Consider the following 22,975-nt stretch of genomic DNA (forward strand, 5'->3'; position numbering starts at 1 on the left):
ATGTGAGGAAAAACGTGTGTGCATTAAAAGCATTTTATGTATTCGCTTACACAAGAAGGATTCATTTTAATTCAGATTTAGTGGGTGAAAAGTAATTTGCAACTTTGGCAATCCCTTTTAAACCCCTAAAATTACATTTTAAAGTGAAACCCTAATAATTTGTTTAGCACCCCCGTAATATGTTGATAAATTCAATACTTTTGAGACGAAAAGCAGCAATTGTAAGAACTTAGGAAACTGGAGCTATTCTTTCTGAATGTACGCGTCGAATGACGACTTATTAGATAGAATCCGAAGCTCCTTCCATTGCCGCATTGTTCTACGACTTTTTGAAAAACAAAATGAATTTTTAATTGGAGCTTGGCAATATAAAATGCCTTTATAAAAGCTAAATTGTGCTGGTGTAGCCTAATATCTCTTTTCGTGTATATATGTTGAAATTGCGTCCGTTAAAACTTTTTAGCTAGCTAAAAGGTGTTTCTGTTTGATTTCAGCTGAGAGAGCGAATATTTAAACAATTGAATGCATTGATTTGGCTGTCGCATTAAGTAGGGAAATTTTTAATTTCAAGTCATCAAGAAGTCGTGAAATTAATAGCATAAACGCAGTCATAACATTTCTCCACACTCAACGGAGATTTTTCAACAAATTAAATTTTGTTTAAGTAAAGTAAAGTCACTAATTAAAATGAATTGTTCCACAAATTTAATAATATCGACATTGACTCAAAATTTCTGTAATTCAAGGCCGAATGCTTTTTGGGTGTAACTGTACTTTTTGTATTTTGTAAATCGCGAGGGAGAATTTAATCGTGAACAACAAATATATTCTGTCAACACTACTTCTATGATATTAACAATATTCTTTTCTCCGACCATGTAAGAAAACTTTTTAAGGAGGGGCAAAGACTCACAAACGAGACTCAATCTATTAGATATAGGATATCTATAAGAAAACGCATGATAGGTATCCTATAAATAACATTAACTTTTTGAGTTGGTGTATGGCTAATACTTTTTTCAGAATATCTGGTAAATCAATCATGCCCAAGTTAGATTTCTTTATTTGCCTTCACATTTAGTGGAGGGTTTAGTTACTCATTCATGAGTTGATAATGGTAAAAATAGCTCGATAAGCTTTTGCTCGGAAATAGCAGAAGACCTCAGCATACCGAACAAGCAGACACCTGTTCCTTTTACTCAGCTTATATAATAAACATCTATTTAGCTGGGGATATATGTAAAAGGCAGCCCTCTGAAACCCCGCAAATGAATTACAAGTTCCGTTTGTCTTTTCTAAGTTTATTTCGCACAAACTTACAACTAAGCACAAGAATGTCTGTACAATACTTCGCTTCGTTTTCATTCACAATTGATTTTCACATTCACTAAGAACTATTCAAAAAAAGTACTTAAAATAAATCACAGTAGATTTAAGCATTTTTTTGTAAGTGGCTGGTTTTTTGTTGGTTTTTCTTGGCAAGACAAGCATGCCATTCACAAATAAGTTGGTATAAATACAATATTGATATACAAATAAATAAATAAATTACTACACATAGAGAAAAAAATAGGCATATTCTAAATGGGAAATAAATAGTCGAGGTGGCACATGGCCAGATGGAGGTGGAGTGGGAAAATGGAGTGGATTGTGGATTGGAGTGGGTTGTTCCGTTTGGCAACTGGAATGGAAGGCGCTCTAATACTCGATGCTCTCAATAAATAAATAAATACTAAAGTACGTGTCTAAATGGCATTCGACAAAAATTCTTCGATCTCTCCCGGTTGGGTGGTCGGGTGGTGGTCCTCTATTTGGCTTGGAAGCTGGAAAGCTGCTGAGCGGAAAAGCTGCTAAGCTGGGAATGTTGCAGCTGTGCAGCACTCGCTGTAATACTGGAAGGGCGTGATGTTGCCGCGGTTGGCTGGCTCAGGCTCAGGCGCAGCTCAGGACTCGGAGGAACCGCCGTCCGAGCCGGAACTCCCTCCGGATCCGCTCGAGGAGCCCAGGTCGAGCATTTCCGAGCTGCCCGCCCGCAGGCCGCTCGCTGCCGCTCCCGCTCCATGGCCCGCCGCCGCCGACGTCGCTGCCAGGTGGCGCCGCTCACCGCTGTTGCGTCGCGGTCGCCGCAGCACACGGTGCAGCGTCTTCCACACATTGTCCAGGTACTGGAAGTACAGCTCCTTGCTGACCTTGAGGTCACGCTGGTCCGCCTCCGCCGACCCATTGGCGGGCGTATGGAAATTGAGGCGGTCCTCCATCGCCTGGCGACTCACCCGGCTCAGTTTGGCCCCATTGCTGTTCGGGTAGGAGGAGTTGATGGTCGACTCGATCTCGCAGAGCATGTAGCGGGCGCTGACCAGGAGGTCGTGCAGCTCCTTGGTGACCGCCTCGTTGATGCTCTTCTGCTGGTCCTTGCGGAACTTGTACTGCGCCCGGCCCAGATACGAGAAGCTGCCCACGAAGGTCTGCATGTGGCGGTACCAGGTCTTGAGCTTCACCTGCAAAAGAGATGGTTCTTTAGTTATTTGGTTCTTTAGTTGGTTAGCCAAGAAGTTGGCAACTGGGAAGTGGGAACTGGGAAGGGCATGCAAATGAGGCGGGCCGACAGGGGAAACTGGTCTGCGCCGCCCAGGGCGGAGCAGGTCCGCTTCGCTCTGTCTCGGCCTCCATCTCAGTGGCAGTCTCTGTTTTGGCCATCACTCAACTTACCGCGCTCGTGGGCTTCGTCATGTTCGGCAGGAACTTGTACTCGCGCTGCCAGTGCTGATGGTTGCCGTACTCCAGCGTGGCGCGGTGGGTAATGTCTTGGTACTCGCTCATCGTGATGTTCCGCAGGTTTTCGAGGTGCTGCAAGGGGAGAAGGAAGGGGAAACGATGAGTAATGCTTCTTGGCGGAGTGACAAAACATGCTGGCTGCTCTGGTTAAGTAGCTGAACCCTGAACTCTTTAATGTCTGAGGGTATCCCCCAAGTGGAACCCCCTTTAAAGCTAGCTTCCCTGCTCACCTTGCGCTTGATCACCCGTCCTTGGCTGGCACTGCTATCGCTCAGGCTCTCGTCCGCCGTGTAGGTGCCGCCGCAGGGATTCTCCCACTCCGGCACATCCGACTTGCTGGCGAACAGCCGCAGGTTGTGGCTGCGGGCGTGCCGCGTCCTCTGGCGGCGCATCTCCCGCCTGGCGGCCCGGATCGCCGCCTGGGCGATCTCCTCGTAGCTGCTCTCGCTCAGGCTGAGGTCGCTGTCGTAGCTGCCCTCGCCAAAGCTCTCGGCCAGGCCGCGGTAAGGGTTCACATCGAAGGCGGGCAGGATGTCGCCGGCCGACGAGGATGAGGAACGTCCGGAGTTGTCCTCGTCGTAGGCGTAGTCCAGTGCCACCTTGTCCCGCAGATGGCGGGCCTGGGTGTTTGGTGGCATCACGGCGGCCAGGATCATGATGACCAGCAGCAACTGGCGACTGTGGCAGCTCCACTGGCTGCTGTGTGTGCTGCTCCTGCTGCTGCTGCTGCTGCTGCTGCTGCTTTGGCTCTGCTGGCTGCTGACTGTGGGGAAATGGAGAAAGGGGAGAGGGGTGTGCGTTAGTGGGGGGCTGGTCACGTTGCAGCTGGGGGAAATCCCGGGCGTACCGTTTAAGGTAAAGGCTGGCATTGGTGGTCCGGTGGCACGCACTCTCGCGCCTATCACTATCACTAACACTAACTAACTTGGCTAACTGGCTAACTAACTGGCTAGCTGGCTGGCTGACTGCGAGCTGCTCACTCCACGGTCTCTCCTGCTCGACGGCTGCTGGCTAAGTGACTGCCGCTGCAGCGGCGCTGGAAGATTTGTAAGCCGCCAGCCGCCGCCAGCTGCCAGCCGCTCACGCACTCAATGCCTCAGTATCTCAGTATCTCAGTATCTCAACCTACCAGCCCAATCCCAGGCAAAATCGATCGGCGGCGAGAGAGTCGAGTGAGTGCAATTACAGCAGCCTGCCTGCCGATCGGGCCTTGAGCAATTTTTCGAAATTGTTTTGAGCATTTGTCACGCTCCGTGGCTCCGCGACTCTTTGGCTCTCGCTCTCGCCGGCCGCCTCTCCGCTTTTGGCTGAATTTCACCAGAAAGATTACTCATAGGTATTTGGGTTTTTTTTCGCCACCAGACGCTTCCCAGACGTCGTCGGCGGAGTCTGCGGCCAACGGTGACGTAGCAGGCCGCTGGCACCTGGCACCTGGCCGCCCACCAGCCAGCCCGACCGCTCGACTTTTGAATAATTCAGATTCCCGCTCGAGCCGCTCTCGACCAATAGTCGCCAGCCGCTCTGCTCCGCTCGACTCGACGGCGCATTGCCGTAGGTCAGCGACTTGATAACGCTGCCCAATCGACGTCGACTGCGCTGCCGACCGGCGACTGCGACTGCGACTGCGACTGCAACGGCAACGGCAACGGCAACGACGACTGCGAAGGCACGTGCTGCCCGGCTAGTTGTTGTTGCTGCTGGCCCGGCGATCAGCTGGCCAAGGCCATAATCGCTAATTGGCCGGTAATCGAGATATTGGAAAGTTCTGGTTGTTGGCCCGATTCCGATTTCGATTCCGGTGATTAATGCCCCAAGACCGCTTTACGATCTCGGCCAGCGAAAGTGGATAGTGTCCTTATCTCATAGCTGCTTATAGCCTGAGTCGATCCCGCAGTCCCACAGGAACTAGATCGCAGCTGGAGAGGATTGCACGCGAGCGATTGGGGTGGTCATGTGAGGGATCTCGAGAGATTGCCGGACCGGAGTAAATCAAGAGCAATCGGGAGCTATCAGGGTTATAAAAGGCGTGTTCTGAATGAACAATCCCAACGAGTTCATTGATTAAACTGATTCTAATTATCTGGGGAAATTGTTAAGTACTACCTTGTAAAGCTCCATGTTTACTAGCTTAAATAAATAAATAATAAATTGGAATATCTTTGATCTGGGGAACACTTTAAGTACTGTCCTGTAGAATTCTATGATAACAAACTTTGATGTGGGATACCAATCAAATATATTTGACTGAAGAGGTAACTGTTAAGTAATACCTTGTAAAACTCTATCTTAACTAACTTTGAGGGGATACCAAAGGAGTATACTTGATTTGAGGTAAACTATTAGTACTGCCTTGTAATACTCCATGTTAAGGATCTTTGATGGGATACCAATGGAATGTATTTAATTGGAAAACGTGGATACTGTTCATTTCTGATAAATCCCCTTTGAATTCAAAAGTTTGGTTGTAATATTTTCTATAGAGGGTTTCTGTGGCAAACTTTAATGGAGCTGCTCTTGGAGGTAAGTAGGTGGCCTCAACGCACCTTCCACCATCCACCTCCACCATCCACACTCCACCTTGCCATTTAAAAGCATTGGCATTAGCGTCGAAGCCGATTATTAACAGTTCGATCACTCGCCGTCCGGAAAGGGGATTCACCACGTGAGACAGAAGACACTAGCACACTAGTCAAACACAGCATTAATCATGGGAACCGATCGAGGGTATTCCGTAATGGGGTAGCCGTAGCCGTAGCCGTGCCGTAGTCATAGCCAGCCTATCATCTTTTTATAAACAATTGCGAAAGACGGGGAAAGTTATCTTGGGAAAGCGGTGATCTAATTGCCGAACTAGAATGCCCCGGACTTTGGACCCCCCTACTTACTGTGATGTCGCATTTTCGGGGCCGGATCACGTTCTATTTTGGCACCATCCATGGTAATGGAATACTGTGTGTGTGTAAATAATACTGATGTGTGTACTGGATGATGGTTGGGGAGATCAGTGGTCAGGACTGTCTCGGATCCGCTGGGTTATGCTCGGAATGTTTGTAGTGATTGTTGTTCGCGGATTGATGGGTGGTTCACAAACACAAACCGGGACAATTAGCATTGGCGTGTGTCTAAGCGAAACTGATTCATGGTCTCGGGTCGTCGCATAATTTTATATTTATACGAAAATCGCCGGCCGCCTGTGGGGCAGCCCCAGTCGCTGCCGCTGCCGCTGCCGCAGTCGACATACCGCTGGTGCTCCTGCTATTGCTATCTGCCCGGCAGAGCGGCGGCAGCGCCGTCGACGTCAATGGAGTCGACGAAGTGCCGTCGTGCGAAAGAATCGGAATCGGAATCGAAATCGGAGTCAGAAGTGCGCGGCACGCTTATAATTGTTATTGGATTTGATTCGATGATTGCCGAGGCAGCGACGGCGGCAGAGGCAGCGGCTGCGACAGCGGCAGCGGCAGCGGCAGTGCTCCCCCATTCACACTTATATTTATTTTTATATTTACTTTTCATCAATTACGTATGTAGTTGGGCGCTGCGCCACCCCACCTGAACTGAACCCTCGCTGAACCCTCCCCGAACCCTCCCCGAACCCTCGCCACCCCCCGCCAGAGGCTCCCACACAACTCTTTGCCAGGGGGATTTTTCTTTCGGCCGGGGCAGTGTGCGTACGTGTGCCGCGTCCATGTGTCTCATTATGTACACCTTCACTTTGTTTGTCTGCCATTGAGGTTTTTGTTTGCGTCACAAGCCCCCCTCACTGGGGGTCTCTGGGGGGGTGGGCGTGGCGGGGCTAGTTTTTTCGGGGGGGCCCTCAATGCGAAATTAATTGCATTGATTGCGGACCGGGTTCAAAACTCATGTTTTTCAAATACGGGGGATTTTTTCGGCTGCGACCGAGAGGCCATGGGAAATCTTGGAGAGATCTCTGGGTCCACGTGTGCCACATTTGGCCCCTCCTCGGGCCCCCCATTTGAAGCCCCCTTTCACAGACTCTTGAGATGGAACCGGTGACAACGGTCTATGTGCCCCAAACAGGTTGACTTACCCCCAATGGAGTTCTGAACGAAAGTTAGAGCCTTGGTTTCGAAACGCTCTTTAGGAATCCAATGGGAGCATACAAGTTGAGAAATCCTAGGGAGTTATATAAACAAAACCAAGAAAACTATTTTTACTGAAAGGACTTTATTATAATCCTATTTCCTTATATATTCCTACTCTTAACCATATTAACACATATCATTGCATTTTCTTACATTAATCTCAAGCGACTCAGACTTATTAGAAGACATTAGGACTAGTTCCCGAAATTCTTAAGTTCTGACTTGGATTGCAGCCCATTCACACTCACAAGGCCATCACGTTCCCATTTTCTGTCACGTATTTCACTGCGGAACTTTCCGCTGGCCGCGAAGAGTACGATCAAATCTGATCGGTAATTAGATCATCTGCCCAAAGCAAAACCAACTGACGCACATTGGCTGGCTGTTAGCTGGCCATCGAACTGGGAATGGACTCTCCCATGGCTCGGCGATAGCTTTTTGTAGTCCAGTTTCTTGGCCCGCTCCAGTATCTAGACGAGATCGCCGCTATGATTTACGATCTGCGAACCTTCAATGGATGGTATCTGCCAACCGGGCCCCCTGATAAACCGTCAGATATGTTATACGTGATATCGCGGTCCCCAAACGGGTGATCTTTGCCCCCTAACTCATCGGCGATCAAATCGAAACATCATCCCTCGTGTCGAAATCGTTTGCACGCCTGCAAATCAAAACATGACATGCTGACGTCCTCGAAATTGTGCCAAATTTCTGGGGTCTTGAGACCGTCGATGACGCGTTTTTGTAGGGCCCGATAGCGATATGGTCCCGTGGAAAAGTTTACAGCCACAGTGGGGTGGCATTGGACTGTCGCCCGACCAGTGGATAGATCGATGGGCTGGGCCTTTTTGGGCCGTCTGCGGCCCACTGTGGTCTAATTTTAATGGACTGGGCCTCATTACGATACATTGGGCGGCAGGCAAAGGTTTTGATTCAACGCCGGTTACCAGTAATTGAGCCAACTTTTCCACTGAACTCTTATCGCCATGCGTCGTCACAGGCTGAACTTTGAGGCAGCGTCGGGCAGGGAGTTCACCTCCCAGCCAATTGTCTTCGGTGGGTGTTGACTAATGCCGTTCCATGAATGAATAATCAAGACTGTCGTCGCGACGCCCCCACCAACCCAGATCCCCAAATACTGCTGTGATACTGCGATACACATATACCAAATACCATATACCATATACCACATATCATATACCATATATCATATAGTACCATACCACTCCATTCAGTCGGTCGTCTCTCAACTGGGGCACTTTGCATTGGCCGGACACATGAATGGGCTGACTCACCGGTAGCTCTTCAGCCGGAGGTTGCTGCACAGGGAACAATTGGTGAACCTAGCCCCTCTGGGAAGTTGTATCTCGTAGTTGTGTGAACAAAGATAGCGGCCAAGAATTTAATCAGTCAAGCATCTTATATATCAGTTACTTGGATCCTTATTTGGTTTTCATATCGGTGATATAAAGAGCATGGCTAATAATAGGCATTGCTTAATACTTACTTAATACATGTAAAATAATTCGATTTAGATGTTTAAGATAAGACATTTTTGCATTTTTACCGACCCATTGCATAGTCTCAAGGATAATCGTAATTACCTTGGCTCATCCCAACTAATGCCCATATTATTTTCGCCATGTATCCCTATTCCAACGCATCCAATTAACCCAATCGGCTCAGTCCAGCTTAGCACCTGGCGCTAAATTTAGCCCTTGGCATTTGGCACCCCGCTGACGTAGGTGTCATGTTCTGTGACGTTGGCGAGCCCCCTACAAGACCCTCGGCCAATTGCGAATTTCGCTGTAATTGCCATTTGCTGTGAGTTATCAGTTTCGGTTCCAGGGCAAACAATCGATAATTCACAAACGACACACTGATACCCTAATACCCTAGTACCCTGGTACTCAGATACCTTGATGCCTACAAATCGCACGGCTAATGCTACGCCTTCGCCGGATTATTATCGACGTTATTAATATTAATGCGTGGTGGCTATATAATTGAAATCGCCCCGCTTATCGTCCGTCGCCGGCCGATCTGTAATTAGCATTTAGCAGCCCCCTCCCGCCGCCAATCGCAGGCCCCATCCATGTGACCCATTCCCAGACCCGTAGACCCGTTCTATGACTAATTGATGGAGCGCGAGCCGCGAACTTTATCGCGTGCCAACGACGCCAACGCGGCAGCGGACCCAATGTGTCAACAAGTGTCGCGTGCGCCGCTGGGAACGCTGCTTCCAGCGCTGCTCCGCTGGAGCGCTCCGTTCCGTTCGGATTCCAGTGCTGAGCGGGCTATTGACACACGTCGCCCCCGCGTTTGGCAAATCGACAACGGCTACATGGGCAGGGGAATGGGGATGGGACTGGGATTCAATGATTGAGCGTCCGATTGGGACGATTGGAGTGGGGTGGCATGGGTGGCTATATGGTTAGTCATTGATGTTTGGGGCAGCCAGCCATTAATATCAGATCCAAGACACGATGATTCAACGGCGCTCCGAACTAGATTAGGAATCACTAGCCCTAACTCATGATGCAGTTGGCCTGGTCCGGTGGCAGGGCTTGACTTGTTTTTCCCTCTAATACGAGCACAGTTTAATAATTGAAATAGTAAAAGTAAATATCTTATCTAATATTTCCCATTAAATATTAAAATTAATTTAAAAAACCTTGTAAATTGCATGATTTATCCATGCAGAAAATATTAAAAACGATGTAAGTCATATTTATCTTAACAATCTTACGATATTATGAAAAGGACTTTAAATTAAAATTCAGGCTAACAAATAATGAATTACCTATAATTGTTGAATTTATTTTATCCATTTAAGAAGAGAATAAGAAAAAATCTAACTTTGGCAAGCCGAATTTTATCTACCTTTGCAGGTCGTTTCTATGTTAGCAATATATATACAGAAATTTCCGACTTATAGAAAACTAAAATATAATAACATAAATATTAAGATAATTTTCCATTTTAATTTACAAGCGTCGATGATTTACGGAAAACGAAATTGAACGGTTTTTTGTATTATTTTTACATTAATTTTCCGATATTTCCAATGGCAACTATTTGTACTTGCATCATGATTAGTAATCATGCACGTTCAACAGAACAACGTGATACCTGATCACTGATGGAATTCATACGATAGTTCTGCTGAACGCACATGATTACTAATCATGATGCAGGAATTTTTGGGAGAATTTTGGCATCATGCTTTCAGCAAAACTATCATATGAATTCCAAAGGGATCGTAAAAATAGTACGCTACCATTTCGTGATACATTATACATTTCTGCTGTCGTGTATCGATAAGTGAAATATCGAAAATAATTTACCAAAATAATTATTAAAAAACCGTGAATGGTGCCTTTGCTGTGGTAACGATATCTTTTTACAAACGCAATTTCAGTAAAAAAAAACATTTGTTTATAAATGATTGTCAGAAACTTATGCTAGGACAAATTAAGAAAACATTTGAATTGCATAATGGAGTTATTCAGTTAAAATGTTTTACCTTTTCGACGTCGTTATGTTTCATGAGCGTTCAGCAGAACAAACTTGATCGCAGTAATTACTGATGGATCAGTAATCAGTTATCATGTTGTTCTGCTGAACGCAGCCTTTGATATAGTATGTATATGATCAAAAATAAAAAGCTATAATTATTATATAGTCGTCCGGATTTTAAGAACTAAATCCGAAGTTCTAAAATATTTAAAGAATGTTATTCCTACGAGAAGAAGTTAATATGTCAAAGACACCAAAACTATAATATTTTTAAAATACACTTAGAAATAAGTGTAGTATAAAAATGTCTAATCGACTCGTCTAGTTATTGTGGTCGATAATGCGTTGAAAACTTCTGATTGAAATCAATTTACCCACTGCAAGGGTATACAAATAAAAACAGCAATGGACGAAAAACAATGCGAAAATTATTAAAATTGAATATAAGATCTTTGGACTTATCACGTTTTTTATCAGTATGTGCTTTATTTATCGGATATTTTTCTCAGGGAGACTTACAATAAGTGTGTCACGTCTATCTACACATTGTCTTGACTGGCTCAGAGTTAAATTATAATAATAACAACTGTGGTTGAGCTGGAGCTAAGTCCCTTGTTCAATTATTTGTAAATTATTGTTAAATTATTTTAGGGTTAATTATTTTATATTCCAACGCTTCAAAACTGACAGAAACCATTATCATAATAATAAATAAAAATATTTCTCAACTAGAACATGCCGCCAGCCCAGATGACAAATAGCAAGAAAACCAGCTGGGAATACAAATGAATTATCAGAAGTCAGCTTACAACAAATGGAGCGTTTAAAGTGTTAAATGTCAAGTGTAAAATGCTGCAAGCTAACTATTTAGTGCCATATTAAGATGCCCAAGGGTCATCCATCATTCCTAATGCCTACATATTTTACAAAAGCCAGTGTAAGGCACTGGAGAATAATGAATTAATATTCAGCGTTTAAGTTACTGATTGTCGGTGTCATGTTCATTGCTAGATTTGGCAGTGTGCAGATTAAGTGTACCTTGATTGACAGAAACGATTTGTAAGCGACATTTCCCTTAAAAGATAACAGCTTAATTTTCTATTAATGTTTATTTAATAAGGTTTTGAATTTGTATAATTTCTTCCACATTTCTTTTCTATTAAAAATGTTATGAAAATTTTAGAGATGCTTAATAATACCACTTAAAGTCTGAGACGCGCAGAACTGAGCATTCTATGATCTGCATTAAGCCAAGTTATGATGAGCTGTTGTTAGGCCTTGGCAGGCCTGATCCTCTTGGTAACCCAAGCGTTTTCTCCCCGAGACTCAGATGTTTCCCGTCCTCGACTGGGGCCAACTCATCGCGTGTGAATTCAGCCACTCCACTCACTTTATGAGTGGCCTGGCAGCCGGCAAACTTCACTCGAGCCGCGGTCTTCGATCTCCGAGCTCCAAGCTCCAAGTTTGGCGCTCTTACACATCGCGAAAACACTTCCGTTTCGACTTTGGGTCGCCAAACAAAAAAAAGTCTGTGATGATGCGGCTGCCAAAAATAAATTGGCGATTTGCATAGGCGCAACGGCCTTGCCGCAGCCCCCTTTCGCCTTTGGAATCCCCTGCCAATTTCCACCGAAGAGCCACAGATCCGAGGAACTGGTCATCAGAATAGCCGGGGAGCAGAGCAAACAACAAGTGTTTGTGTGGGTCAGTTTGGACTCGTTTGGATTGCCTTTCCCAGCAATTGATGAGCAATTAATGTTTTTGTTTTCGCCCGGTTTTTTGGGCCTGCTTTTTTCTGCGGTCTTTGGTCTTTTTGCTTTTCCTCGGACGGAGGGCCAACCGGAACGGCATTCCGATCGCCTGCGCTGTGCCCGAAGATCTGTCCCAGCTTCTGTCCCGGCTACCATTTCCAGTGCGATTTCCTTTTTTGAATTCTTTGGCTCAGTTTCGATGGCTCATTTCGGGTGTACCAAGGTTGGCCATTCTACTGCCACGGCAGGGGATACCCTAAGATGGTCTAACACTGCCACAAGTATCTGTTAACCTCGTTTGCCAAGACAGCTGGTGAGATAAAAGTGATAGTATATCCAACTATCTATCAGGCTTTTCATTCCTAAAGTCTAGCATCGCAGAAGAAAGGGTCTCCCCCTATCTGTAACTGCACTTTCGTTTGTTGCCACAAAGATAGCTGTATCTTATAGCTAGTGTATCTAGTCTTCGCCGCAGTGCCAAGTTCCATTGGGGCTTTCGGGTGTTGCCTCGACGGCTGCCTCGGCTTGCGGTCTCTTCTTGAAAGTGTTCCGTGTCTCGTTATTGAAATTGCAATTCAAGATTCCACACGTACACGTAGCCGCTCCAAACGCATCCACTTGATTTACATACGAACGGCAACAGAAACAGCAACTTTGGCTCATAAAAAGCGCGGCGAGTCGGGTCTTAAAACAACCTGACCATGTCGTGCCTTGCCTGCATTTCTTATTTATTTATTTTTGGTTGCTTTTTGGACTTTTTGCCTTTTGCCCGCTTTTGTTTGGCTGTTTTTTTGAGCAGTTTCTGTTGCTGTTTCTGTTTCTTTTTCATTTGTTTTTATTATTATTTGTATTTTTTGCACGGCGTCGGCGGCAGCTTCAAATGTCACTGGAAGTTGGGCAAAATATGACCCAGAAATCGGAGCGGGACCACCGGGGGCAGGGTCGTCGAGCTGAGACTGGTGGGCGGCGCGGGCAGAGCCTTTTCCCCGGGGGAAACCGTTTTCCGTTTTCCCCTTCCGCATCGCTGGCCATTTCCAGGCTCCCACCGTTGCTGTTGTTGTTCTCGACCGATTTCTTCGAGCTACCCTGTATCGACCTCGAATCAAGGGTATATGGCGGGGCCCATAAACACTATCGGGTCGCATAATTACTGCCCATAAACACACTAATTATATCTTTGATTCAGGCCCATTAATCATTTGAGTCTTTTGAAATGGTTGCGGTAAACAAAGGTTGCAGATGAGTCAGGTTTTTCCACTTGCCGAAAATCTTTGCCTGTCAATACAAGCTTATCAAATGTAATAGTAAGCTAGATGATTAAAATGACATAAAATGATATGACTAAATAAGTCTTATCACTGACATAGTTGTTGTAATGAGGGCATAGTACACTAGCAGTTTAATCTTTATAATTTAATAACTTATGTTGGCTAAATAACAAGTGAGTAAGTATGATCTTACGCCAAACAAATGACTAAAATAACTAGTGATACCAATTATCAAAATGTACAAAAATAAACTTATGTTATTTGACGGTTACCAAACCTTCGAGCCGAGTAACAAGTATCTGCAAGTCGGAAAGTATCTGGGTGTCTAGCACATCGTTTCTACTGGTTTTTTCCTTTTTTCTCGGCCGCAACAACTGCAATTGCAACTGCAACTGCAACACTGCCACTGGCACAGCAGCAACATCCCAGCAGATTCTTGTTGTTAATTTGATGTGGCACATGTAATAAGGCTAATGAGGTGGGGCACTGCAACTCGATCAGGGCTGCGAGTGCGGAGCTTCGTCTTCGACCCAGCCCTAGATAGAGGATGCCTCCTACTGCAGTCCCCAATCCGCAATCCCCATCCCCATCCTCAGCCACTCCACTTTGCCCCACTCCCGGGGCAGCCTGATCAACTTGTTGTGGCTTTGGTGGCATGCAATGACCACCATCAAAGCCGCACTGAGATCACGTCGTCGCTGTGTTTTGTTGTCCATGTTGCCTGTGTTGCCTGTTGCCTGCGTTGTTGTCCGCGGACAGGACGGACATTTGTAAGTAGCCAAGTGCAAATGTATCGATTTACAGCGCAAACAACTCGCCCAGCAAATGGAGCAGCGGCTGAAGAATCAGAATCAGAATCAGAATCCGAATCGGAATCAGAGTGAGTATCAGAAACGGGAACGGGAACAGCCAGCCATCCATCCATCCATCCAAGTGGATGGAATGGAGAGGCATCTGCCGCTGGCACAAAAGTATCTCGAGGACGGGGGCCCAGGCGGTTGACAAGATGCCAATGCAGCAAAAGCGCTTACAATGTTGAAGAATCCATGTCTGGGAAGACGACTGCATACTGAGTACCGAACACCGAACACCGAACACCGAACACCGAACACCGAACACCGAACACTGAGCCCAGCCGACAATTAAACAAAATTTGATACAGCCAATGCGGGGAAGGCAGGAGGCTTCTCAGCGTTTCAGGGTTCCAGGGCTCCAGGGGTTCCAGAAGTTTGGTTCGGGGTATTAGTTGCATTTTATTTCGAGGTTTTTGAACTGCTGCCGCCGATGTTGCAAAGCTGAAAACGAGTCGAGTGTCCGCGCATAATTGTCCAGGGGTTTCCACCTTTATTTTTGTTTGTTTGCCGGCAGGCCAAGAATGGGTTTGTGGGAGGCAGAACTGGAGACGGGGAGAGTGGGTGGGGAAAAGGGTCACCTGCCCTAGACCTGGTCATTTAGCAATCAATCAATTAGTCAACCGGCTGCCTGGCCACCTTATCGCTGTGCGATGAGGATGATTCAGCCCCGGGGCAGATTCAGATGTTTCCATTGGCGTCAATCAATAAACGGCTAATTAAAACGAATCCCCGAGTCCGTCCGGCAAACTGCAGCCAGACGGAGATGGGGGACCCGTATCTGTATCTCTAGCTGTATCTGTAAATGTATCTGTATCTGTATCTGGAGCTGCTTCCGGACCAAGCGGGACTGGGGTAGCAGACCATGGCCAATTATAACCATGGCAAAGCGGACGAGGTGCCAAAAATAAACTCGGCGCACTCATCGTTTCCTAATAACCCAATTAAAGACTGTGCGAACGACCTACGCAATGAACTTGGGCCCCACCAGGTGAGCTCATGCGTCATGCGTAGATGACGTAGATGACGCCACAAACTCTTGGATACGCACACATACATAGGTGCAAAATTTGGCAGTCATGGCAAAGAGCTGGGCTTTCAAACACGCGCCGCTTCTTCCATGACGTCAGAAGCGGACCGTCTTGACCCACAAAGTGCGCAAAAGAGCTTCGAAGGTTTGCGGACTAAAAATACCAAACCCGTCTCCGCTGGGAAAGTAATCAGGTAATCAGGCGAGCGCTTAGGCTAACCACTAATTAAGATGGAAAACCAAAGATCGCAAAGATCACCGGAACGTGTCGGTTAATCCCTTCCATTGGGCGACTATTTTTAGCGGGCAACCTCAGTCGTCTGATCGATGGGGCATAATTTCACAATCTCACCTGTCGGAATGGCTGGAAAATCCTAACCTAACTCAAGTTAGAAAAAAGTACCAAGACACTTGACACACAAAACCGCCGGCAATTTAATATAGCTCGTAACCATACCCACTTTTCCCACTTCCGATCGCTCCGCCGCAACTGAATTTCACAATGCGCGATCATTATCTTTGAAAACCCCCAAGATCCCCCATACACATTTGTATGTTTCTTGAAATCGAGCCGCGCTGACGTAGCCGGCTGAAAACATGAGCTGTCCCAAGTGTCTCGCGGAATTGTGGGGTAAACATCGATCGGCGACCTTTGTATATCTATAACGCGGCCCTTGTGGGCGGGAAGGGAGGGGGGGCGCCACAGGGCGGGGCACCGGTGGGAGCCCCAATGACGTCAAGGCACGCGACTCGCATTCGCTGATTGGAAACCCGTCGCCAGGTGAGAAGCCAACTCAGCTCGGAGCGCGTTCAAGCCCCCGCAAAAGCCAAACGGAATCGGCCTGCAAATCAGAGTGTGTCGCTATGCGGGGCAACCACCCGATGAGTCAGCAGCACCACCTCGGTGGTTCCTCGGTATATTGGGTATATATGGGGTATACTGGCTATCACTGCAGCCGCAGACACAGGGCTACACGGCGAGAAAAGGGGCCAGGCGACTGCAATAATCGCAATCTAATCGAAACACACTTGAAATGTTAAAGCACGAATGATCATGAGTCCAAGGGAGGTAATCTGCAATGGTTTTTGGATTGCTCATTTTAAACCCAACTCTGTATAACTTATCTTGAAGATATTATTAGCTCTTTAAAATACAATTAAATTAAGATATTTTATTGAACGATTTCATTAAAATCTTGGTTTTTGGATTGCTCATTTTAAACCCAACTCTGTATAACTTATCTTGAAGATATTATTAGCTCTTTAAAATACAATTAAATTAAGATATTTTATTGAACGATTTCATTAAAATCTTGATGGTTTTCAATTTCTTGCGATAAAGGGCTTAAGTTCTATTATACTACCTAAGTACTTATACTACTTACTACTTTAAATTTCTGTGGGTCTCAACTTTTAAGCTTTTTTTGTTTAATTCTACAAAGCGTTAAGCATGTTTAAGAAATTATTAACAATATTAGTAAAACACAATCAAGTTTGGATGTCGTATGGCATTACTCACTTGATTGAACCGTTTTCTTAAGTTCTTCTTAGATATCAATTTTTACTCCGTTTTTAAAACGGTTTAGAAGTATCCCACATTAATATACATCCTTCATTCAAAGTACTTAATATAAATTTCCGATACTCCTAAGTTTTTTAAGGTCTATACTATTTCTTCCTCACTAAACCAAAGCCTTTGTTAAATTTACAACAATAATTATAAAACGTTTGATTCTAAGCACAAATACCATTTATGTTCTAACTTACAAAAAATGCAGCAAAAAGCACTGCAATCTTATCATATAATGACTTACATACCTGACTTAAAATAATCGTTTAACAGCCGGCGGAATTTTTATAATGGGCAATTAGGGCTTAATTTGTTAACCGTTTAGTTCCTACTTATTGTCAACATATCATATCATTGATAACTTAAAGTCCCGGTTGAGAAGCACCCAAAGGCTGCTCAATGGAAGTCGAATTCTTATCGTTTGTAATATTCTGACCCTGAAGCTTGCACCTTTGGGGACAGCAGGCACACGGCTGGGTACTATCTTATCAGGACTTTTCTCGCTGTGCAGCAAATGCGCCACCGGCAGAGATAGTTGCTGATGCAACAAGGTCGTCGGGTGTTATCATCGCCTTCCTTATCGGGGAAACACGCCCCCGTAACGGAGGCTCGTCCCATTCCCATTCCCATTCCCAATTTCCACTTCCATTTCCATCCACTGACCGGCCGTGTTGCTTAATTAACTTATTTGACATTTCATTTACTCGGCCCGCAATAAGTTTAATTGGGCAACACGACAATCAATTGCAAATGCCAAGTGCCAAGTGCCGCTGCCAGGTCATAAATCGTCGCAATCCGCATTCAATCTATTTAATTGTCGCCGCTGACGCACGATCGCAGGTTAGTTGATGATAAGTAGATGCGTCAAAGGAATCTGGAGCGGATGGGGAGCAGCCAACCCAGCCCTTGGCAACGCGATCCTTCGGGTCAACAACGAATACTCTGGTATCTGATAGATTAGCCTGCTACCATTGCTTATGTACCCCTAAAAACAGGCCTCTAACCGGCGGCACCTAACGGTAATTTCGAAATGGGCAGCAATCGCAGTATCTGTATCTCGACTAGGGCATTAGTTTGCCCCCGAGCAACGCATTCCAAACTCTTTGGCATTTCGGGGCCTGATGAAATAAGCGCGTTGGAAACAGAATACCATAAAAAAAAAACAAAGCGGCCATAAATAAACGCTTTGATCGGATTTTGGCAAATACTGCGCTCTGCTTTTAATTTGTATGCATAAATAATAATTATGAGAGTTTCTCGGAAGCCTTCGGAAGGGTTGCAGTATTGGATCATCATCATGGACCGATCGATCGATCGATCCATTGGCTGCTCTAGCGTTCTGGGAATGCATGTGGGCGTCATCGCGCTGACTCAGCTGGGTTCTTCTGCTCCTGGGCAGGAGTAGGTCCCCGGAAAACGATCCAAACGACGGATCCAAACGACCCCCCTTCGAAAAGATACAAATGTATCGCAAATGAAGTCCAGCTGCCGAACTGGAAGCCGCCTTATTGAATCTAATCATCTAAAAATGATATGAAATTATGTTATAAATATTTTATGGCCCCCGCAGCAGCAACTGGGCAACAACAACAACAACGGAATGGATGGGGCCAATCAAGGGACAACAACAGCAGCAACCACATAAATATCACGTATTTTAACGCTGTTTTCGGATCGACACCGAATCGTCGTTTTCTCATTCTTTCCATTCTTTTTTTATTATTTTGGTATTCCGTTTTTGGCGGCTTTTGCTGTTAATCATTTTGTGGTCTCCGTCGTTATTGCTGTTGTTGCTGGCGGTATCTCCGAGTTAATCTTGTTAAAACAAACCGTTTCAATAAATACAGCGATAATGCAATTTTAATGCCATTAAGATGAGCACCAATTATGGCCAGCACCAGAGAATCAACTATGGCCAGCCCCCCGTATACCCCGTATACCCCGTATACCCCGCACCCCCTTCCCACCCGCGATCCTGTGGGCTCGTTTCATTTCATCTTTGACCGCAGAATCATTTGCGAATCCTTTAAGCAGCGACGGCAAAAGTTTTACATCCCAACCCACATGATTATCGGTCGATACCCTATCATCTGGATGGGTCAAGCCTCTAAGGAGACCCATTTGGCAAACAATAGTGTTGCACTTCAATTACGGACTTTAATATGAATTTAGTGACAATCATCTCACACTTGTGGGAATCTTAAAAATGAATGTAGTTTCAGGTATATAGTACTAAAAATGTTTTTTAATGGGTTTTATATTTCGGTTCAATTTTTATATTAACCTAACTATAATTTTTTGATCATAACTTTATTTATATATTTAAATATTTACATCCCCATATTCATCTTAATAATCACATTTACATATTTTAAAAAGTTCAAAAAGGTTTCTAAAAACTATATTCAACCGATTGTAAAATATTTACAAAATAAGATCCCGGAGTGATACAAAAAGGTCTTCCTAGATCTCTTTTATGTACAATTCCAACCGAATCCGGTTGGAAGAGATTACTGTGTCAATATAGAATATGCTATATATCTTAAAAAATTATAAAACAATTTAGTATTATTATTAGTACAACCGATTAGCTGAGAATTTATGGTACTGTTTTTGAAATCACTATAAATTTCAATTGGTTTTGAAAATATTAAGCGATCATTGTGATAATATTAAATTAGCTAGTTCAATAAAAAATTAGTATTTTTATTTAAAGTGTTTTATTAATGTTAGTACCTCAAAAACAAGCCAGAGTTTTAAAATATATATTAAAGTATATAATATATCTGAGCTTTATGGAATTTTTAGTGCTCAAAAATGTTTGATAATTCGATTACAATTTGTATACTTTGGGGTATTGCATTCACCAGTCGGCGCGTGAACTGCGCCGCACTTCCTCCTGACTTCTCCCCATCCCTCTTCGATTTTGGCATTGTTGTGGGTTGGAACGGGGATTCAGGGATCGGGGATCGGGGATTCGGGGATCGGGGATTCGGGGATCGCCTGGGATCGCTGCCATATCCATCTCTGGTGCGTCTTGTGCGCGGCCGCGCTTAATCCGCTGGCCGAGTTTGACAGACTCCGCGACGGGGCAGAGTGGCTGCGGATTGTTTTTTATTGTTTATTTAACATTTCTGCGCTTTTATTTCGCGCTGTCCGCGCTCCCCCTCTCCACCCATTCAGCCCCCTCTGGTCCCCGCTCCATTTGTCCATCCAACGGATCGCCGGTCTCGCTTTGTTGTTGCTGTTCCTTGCATTTTCATTGTTCTTTATGATGCTCATTTAAAATTCAAGCTTTGTTTCATTAAGAAACACGTTCGTCCCCGTCCCAGTCCAACAGTCCAAGTCGCAGTCGCAAACGCAGGCCCCAGTTCTCAGTTCCCAGTTCGCAGTTCCCAGTTGGCAGTTGGCAGTTGCCCCGATCTCCTGCCCCCCGCCCGCAATCACCACATCCTTTGCCGATCTTGGCCATTCCTGGGCCAGCGCCAATTTCGACATTAACGCCGCCGACGGCGCTACGCAGCTTGTTAACGTTTTTTAATGCCCCGATTCAAAGGTTAACAATCAGACTGGGAATGGGAATGGGAATGGGTTCGGGATTGGGTATGGGAATGGGTATGGTTATGGGAAGTGGGTTGGGGATGTGGAGCGGATGACGGCGGAGGCCATTGATAAGCCGGCGCTCATTAAAGATGCAAAGAATTTTCACAGCTCTGCGGCAGCAGCCAACACAACATCCTCCCCACCTCCTTGCTAATCCTGCGAGCGTGTCAAGGAGCCCTCCTTACAGCTGTCCTTCTTACCTTTCCCTACCCATCACCATCAACATCACCATCACCATCCCCTGGCAGCTGAAACACTTCGGAGGTCGATCGAAAATGATTTGTACAATTTTGTAGTACATAATTGATGTCGGTGAGTGGACGAGATTGGAATCAACTCGGAACCGAGGGCGGTTACCAACTACCAACGCCGGTGGTCAAAGTTCGAGTGGATCTGGAACAGGTGCCGTGGCTAGGACTGCGATCTGCGATCTGCGATCAGCGATCTCCCAATCGACCCCGTCTAATAGCTCAATTCGCAGTGCCATAAAAGCCGGGACCAGCTTTTGGCTATAGATCCGCAGGTCCATCCATCTTGGACACTTCTCTGCGCAGGGCGCAGTCGTAAAAATAAAAGTCATTGACTCAATTTTGGAAATGCCTCACACACGACGCAAACGAAAACGAAGACCCCTTGAAAGCCAAAACAGCACAAAAAGGGGCAGGAGGCAGGGGGGCGTGCCAGCAGGCGCTTGTGATTATCCTTTCGCACGTTCGGCGTTGCTTAACAAATCATAAATATGGCCCGGGCCCGTCGCCGGGCTCTGTTATTGATGGTGGTCGCTGGTCGCTGGTCGCTGGACGCTGGTCGGTGGACGCTGGCCGCAAAGGGAAAAAACCACAAAAGAGCAGGCAACAAAAACGAGAACCAGGTCTCCACCTTTTTTATGGGGGCCCCCAGCTTGAGTCCAGCATCTCCGAGTCGCAGGCCCCCGGCTGCCACCACCTCGCCCCACCAAAGGCTTCAATCATTTAATAAGCGCTGCCTGCCAGGTTGTTGCTTGTTTGGGCCACGACAAAAGAAGCCTTCCGCCATGTTATTAACTTATTCATAACAATAACGAGAGCAGCACGGATACTGAACGCAGCTTCTCCTCCTCCTTGTGCTCCTCCTTGTGGTCCACCTCCACCTCATCTTCCTGCTCCCATAATGTGTGGGATACGAATGCAGCTTCCAGACTTCCAAAGACATTCCACAAAGAACACTTGCAAATCTGCCACAGATCTATCCAAATCGTAGATCTCTGTCAGACCTGGGAGTGTATTTGCCCAATGTCCTGTCTAGTTGCTCCGGCAGCTCTTGGAGGATGCCTTTCTCTCGGGAGGAGGCAGACTGGCACTGAACCTTAAGCTGGAACGTCTTTCGGGCGAGGGCAGTGGGGTGGGAGCGGGGAGCGGTCCTGAGGGGCTTCTGGGCTTGGGTTTGTCCGGCTGAAGCAATTGGCAAAAGTTCCGGGTCACGGTAAGATTAACCTGCAGAAATTGAGATTAAGGATGGTACAAGGTATACGATCCAAGTTTAGAGGAACCCACCTTTCCGGAGGGCGGAGAAAGTGTTGTCCTTGACTGGCCCAGCAGACGACCCATCTCACTTCGCATCCGCCCCAAGGAGCCCCCCTGGGCCTCCTGCTGCTCCTGCTTCTCCTCCTCCTTTTGCCGCCTCTGGTGGAGCAGCCACTGCGTCCGCGGATCCTTGAGAAACTCGTCGTTGTAGATGAGGCGGTCCAGCTCCGCAATGCCGCGACACAGCCTCCGGTGGTGGCTCAAGCAGCGACTCAGTCCCGCGTTCACCCTGCCGATCACTGTCGAATTTTGCATCCTAATCCTGTGTAGTGTCTCCTTCTGAACGGCCTGGGCAATATGTTGACTCGAAATTTCCAGTTGTATAGTTCTGGGGATGCCAAGATCATTCGGACTCGGACGTTCGCAGCACGGCCTCCCTGATGGGGGATCAATGGGGGATGGATAGGGGATCCTGCATATTTGGGCTGTGAGTGTGCCGGGCACTCGGGCAGTTCATCAATCACTCGTCGCCCAGGCAGCGACTGTCGATGATGAGTTATGGTGCGCGCAGAAAGAGCGCCCCAAGGATTGATCTGTGGGAAAAGGGTTCAACGGGGTATTAGCAGGGAATCAGAGTGATTGGCAAGTATAATAAAATCGCATTGTCTTAATAATTGAAGTGCTTAAGTCCCGAACAATACCGGTAAACGGATTCGAGACGCTCGGTAGAACAGGACTCTGGATGGCGTGGCCTAATTGCCGGCACTCCAGAGACCCCGTGTGTGTGCGTTAAAGTCACGACTTATCAGACAATAAAAGGGAAGCCAAGCGAGCGACACTTGATCTTTCCTCTATCCCTAGACCCCTGCCCCTATTCCTATGCCTCTATTCCTATTACTATTCGTATTCCCAGTTCCCTATCTAGGTATACAGATATATATCTGGGCTGGCCCATCTCTGCTTAGCTGCGTTTTGGCCGCAATTTATCACACGCCACTTGTAG

At 46.2% G+C, this 22,975-nt stretch overlaps 2 protein-coding genes across 3 annotated transcripts; both read right to left on the reverse strand.

Moving 5' to 3' along the window:
* Positions 1 to 1,290: 1,290 nt before the first annotated feature.
* On the reverse strand, positions 1,291 to 5,899 carry upd2 (unpaired 2). 2 transcript variants are annotated; one of them, XM_036820056.3, is made up of 4 exons: positions 5,661 to 5,899; positions 3,006 to 3,538; positions 2,710 to 2,847; positions 1,291 to 2,498 (listed from the first exon to the last, which is right to left on the reverse strand). In XM_036820056.3, exons 1-4 carry the CDS (start codon positions 5,710 to 5,712, stop codon positions 1,944 to 1,946), a joined length of 1,278 nt encoding a protein of 425 aa, XP_036675951.2. In that variant the 5' UTR covers positions 5,713 to 5,899; the 3' UTR covers positions 1,291 to 1,943. The 2 variants fall into 2 exon arrangements, with proteins under 2 accessions (XP_036675951.2, XP_036675952.2); XM_036820057.3 differs by lacking the exon at positions 5,661 to 5,899 and adding an exon at positions 3,623 to 3,831.
* Positions 5,900 to 21,740: 15,841 nt separating this feature from the next.
* On the reverse strand, positions 21,741 to 22,392 carry LOC108010438 (uncharacterized). Its single transcript, XM_017075298.4, has 2 exons — positions 22,003 to 22,392; positions 21,741 to 21,942 (listed from the first exon to the last, which is right to left on the reverse strand). Exons 1-2 carry the CDS (start codon positions 22,285 to 22,287, stop codon positions 21,751 to 21,753), a joined length of 477 nt encoding a protein of 158 aa, XP_016930787.2. The 5' UTR covers positions 22,288 to 22,392; the 3' UTR covers positions 21,741 to 21,750.
* Between the last annotated feature and the right edge of the window lie 583 nt (positions 22,393 to 22,975).

The sequence above is a fragment of the Drosophila suzukii genome, chromosome X, assembly GCF_043229965.1.
Source record: "Drosophila suzukii chromosome X, CBGP_Dsuzu_IsoJpt1.0, whole genome shotgun sequence".
Classification (NCBI taxonomy): Eukaryota; Metazoa; Arthropoda; class Insecta; order Diptera; family Drosophilidae; genus Drosophila; species Drosophila suzukii.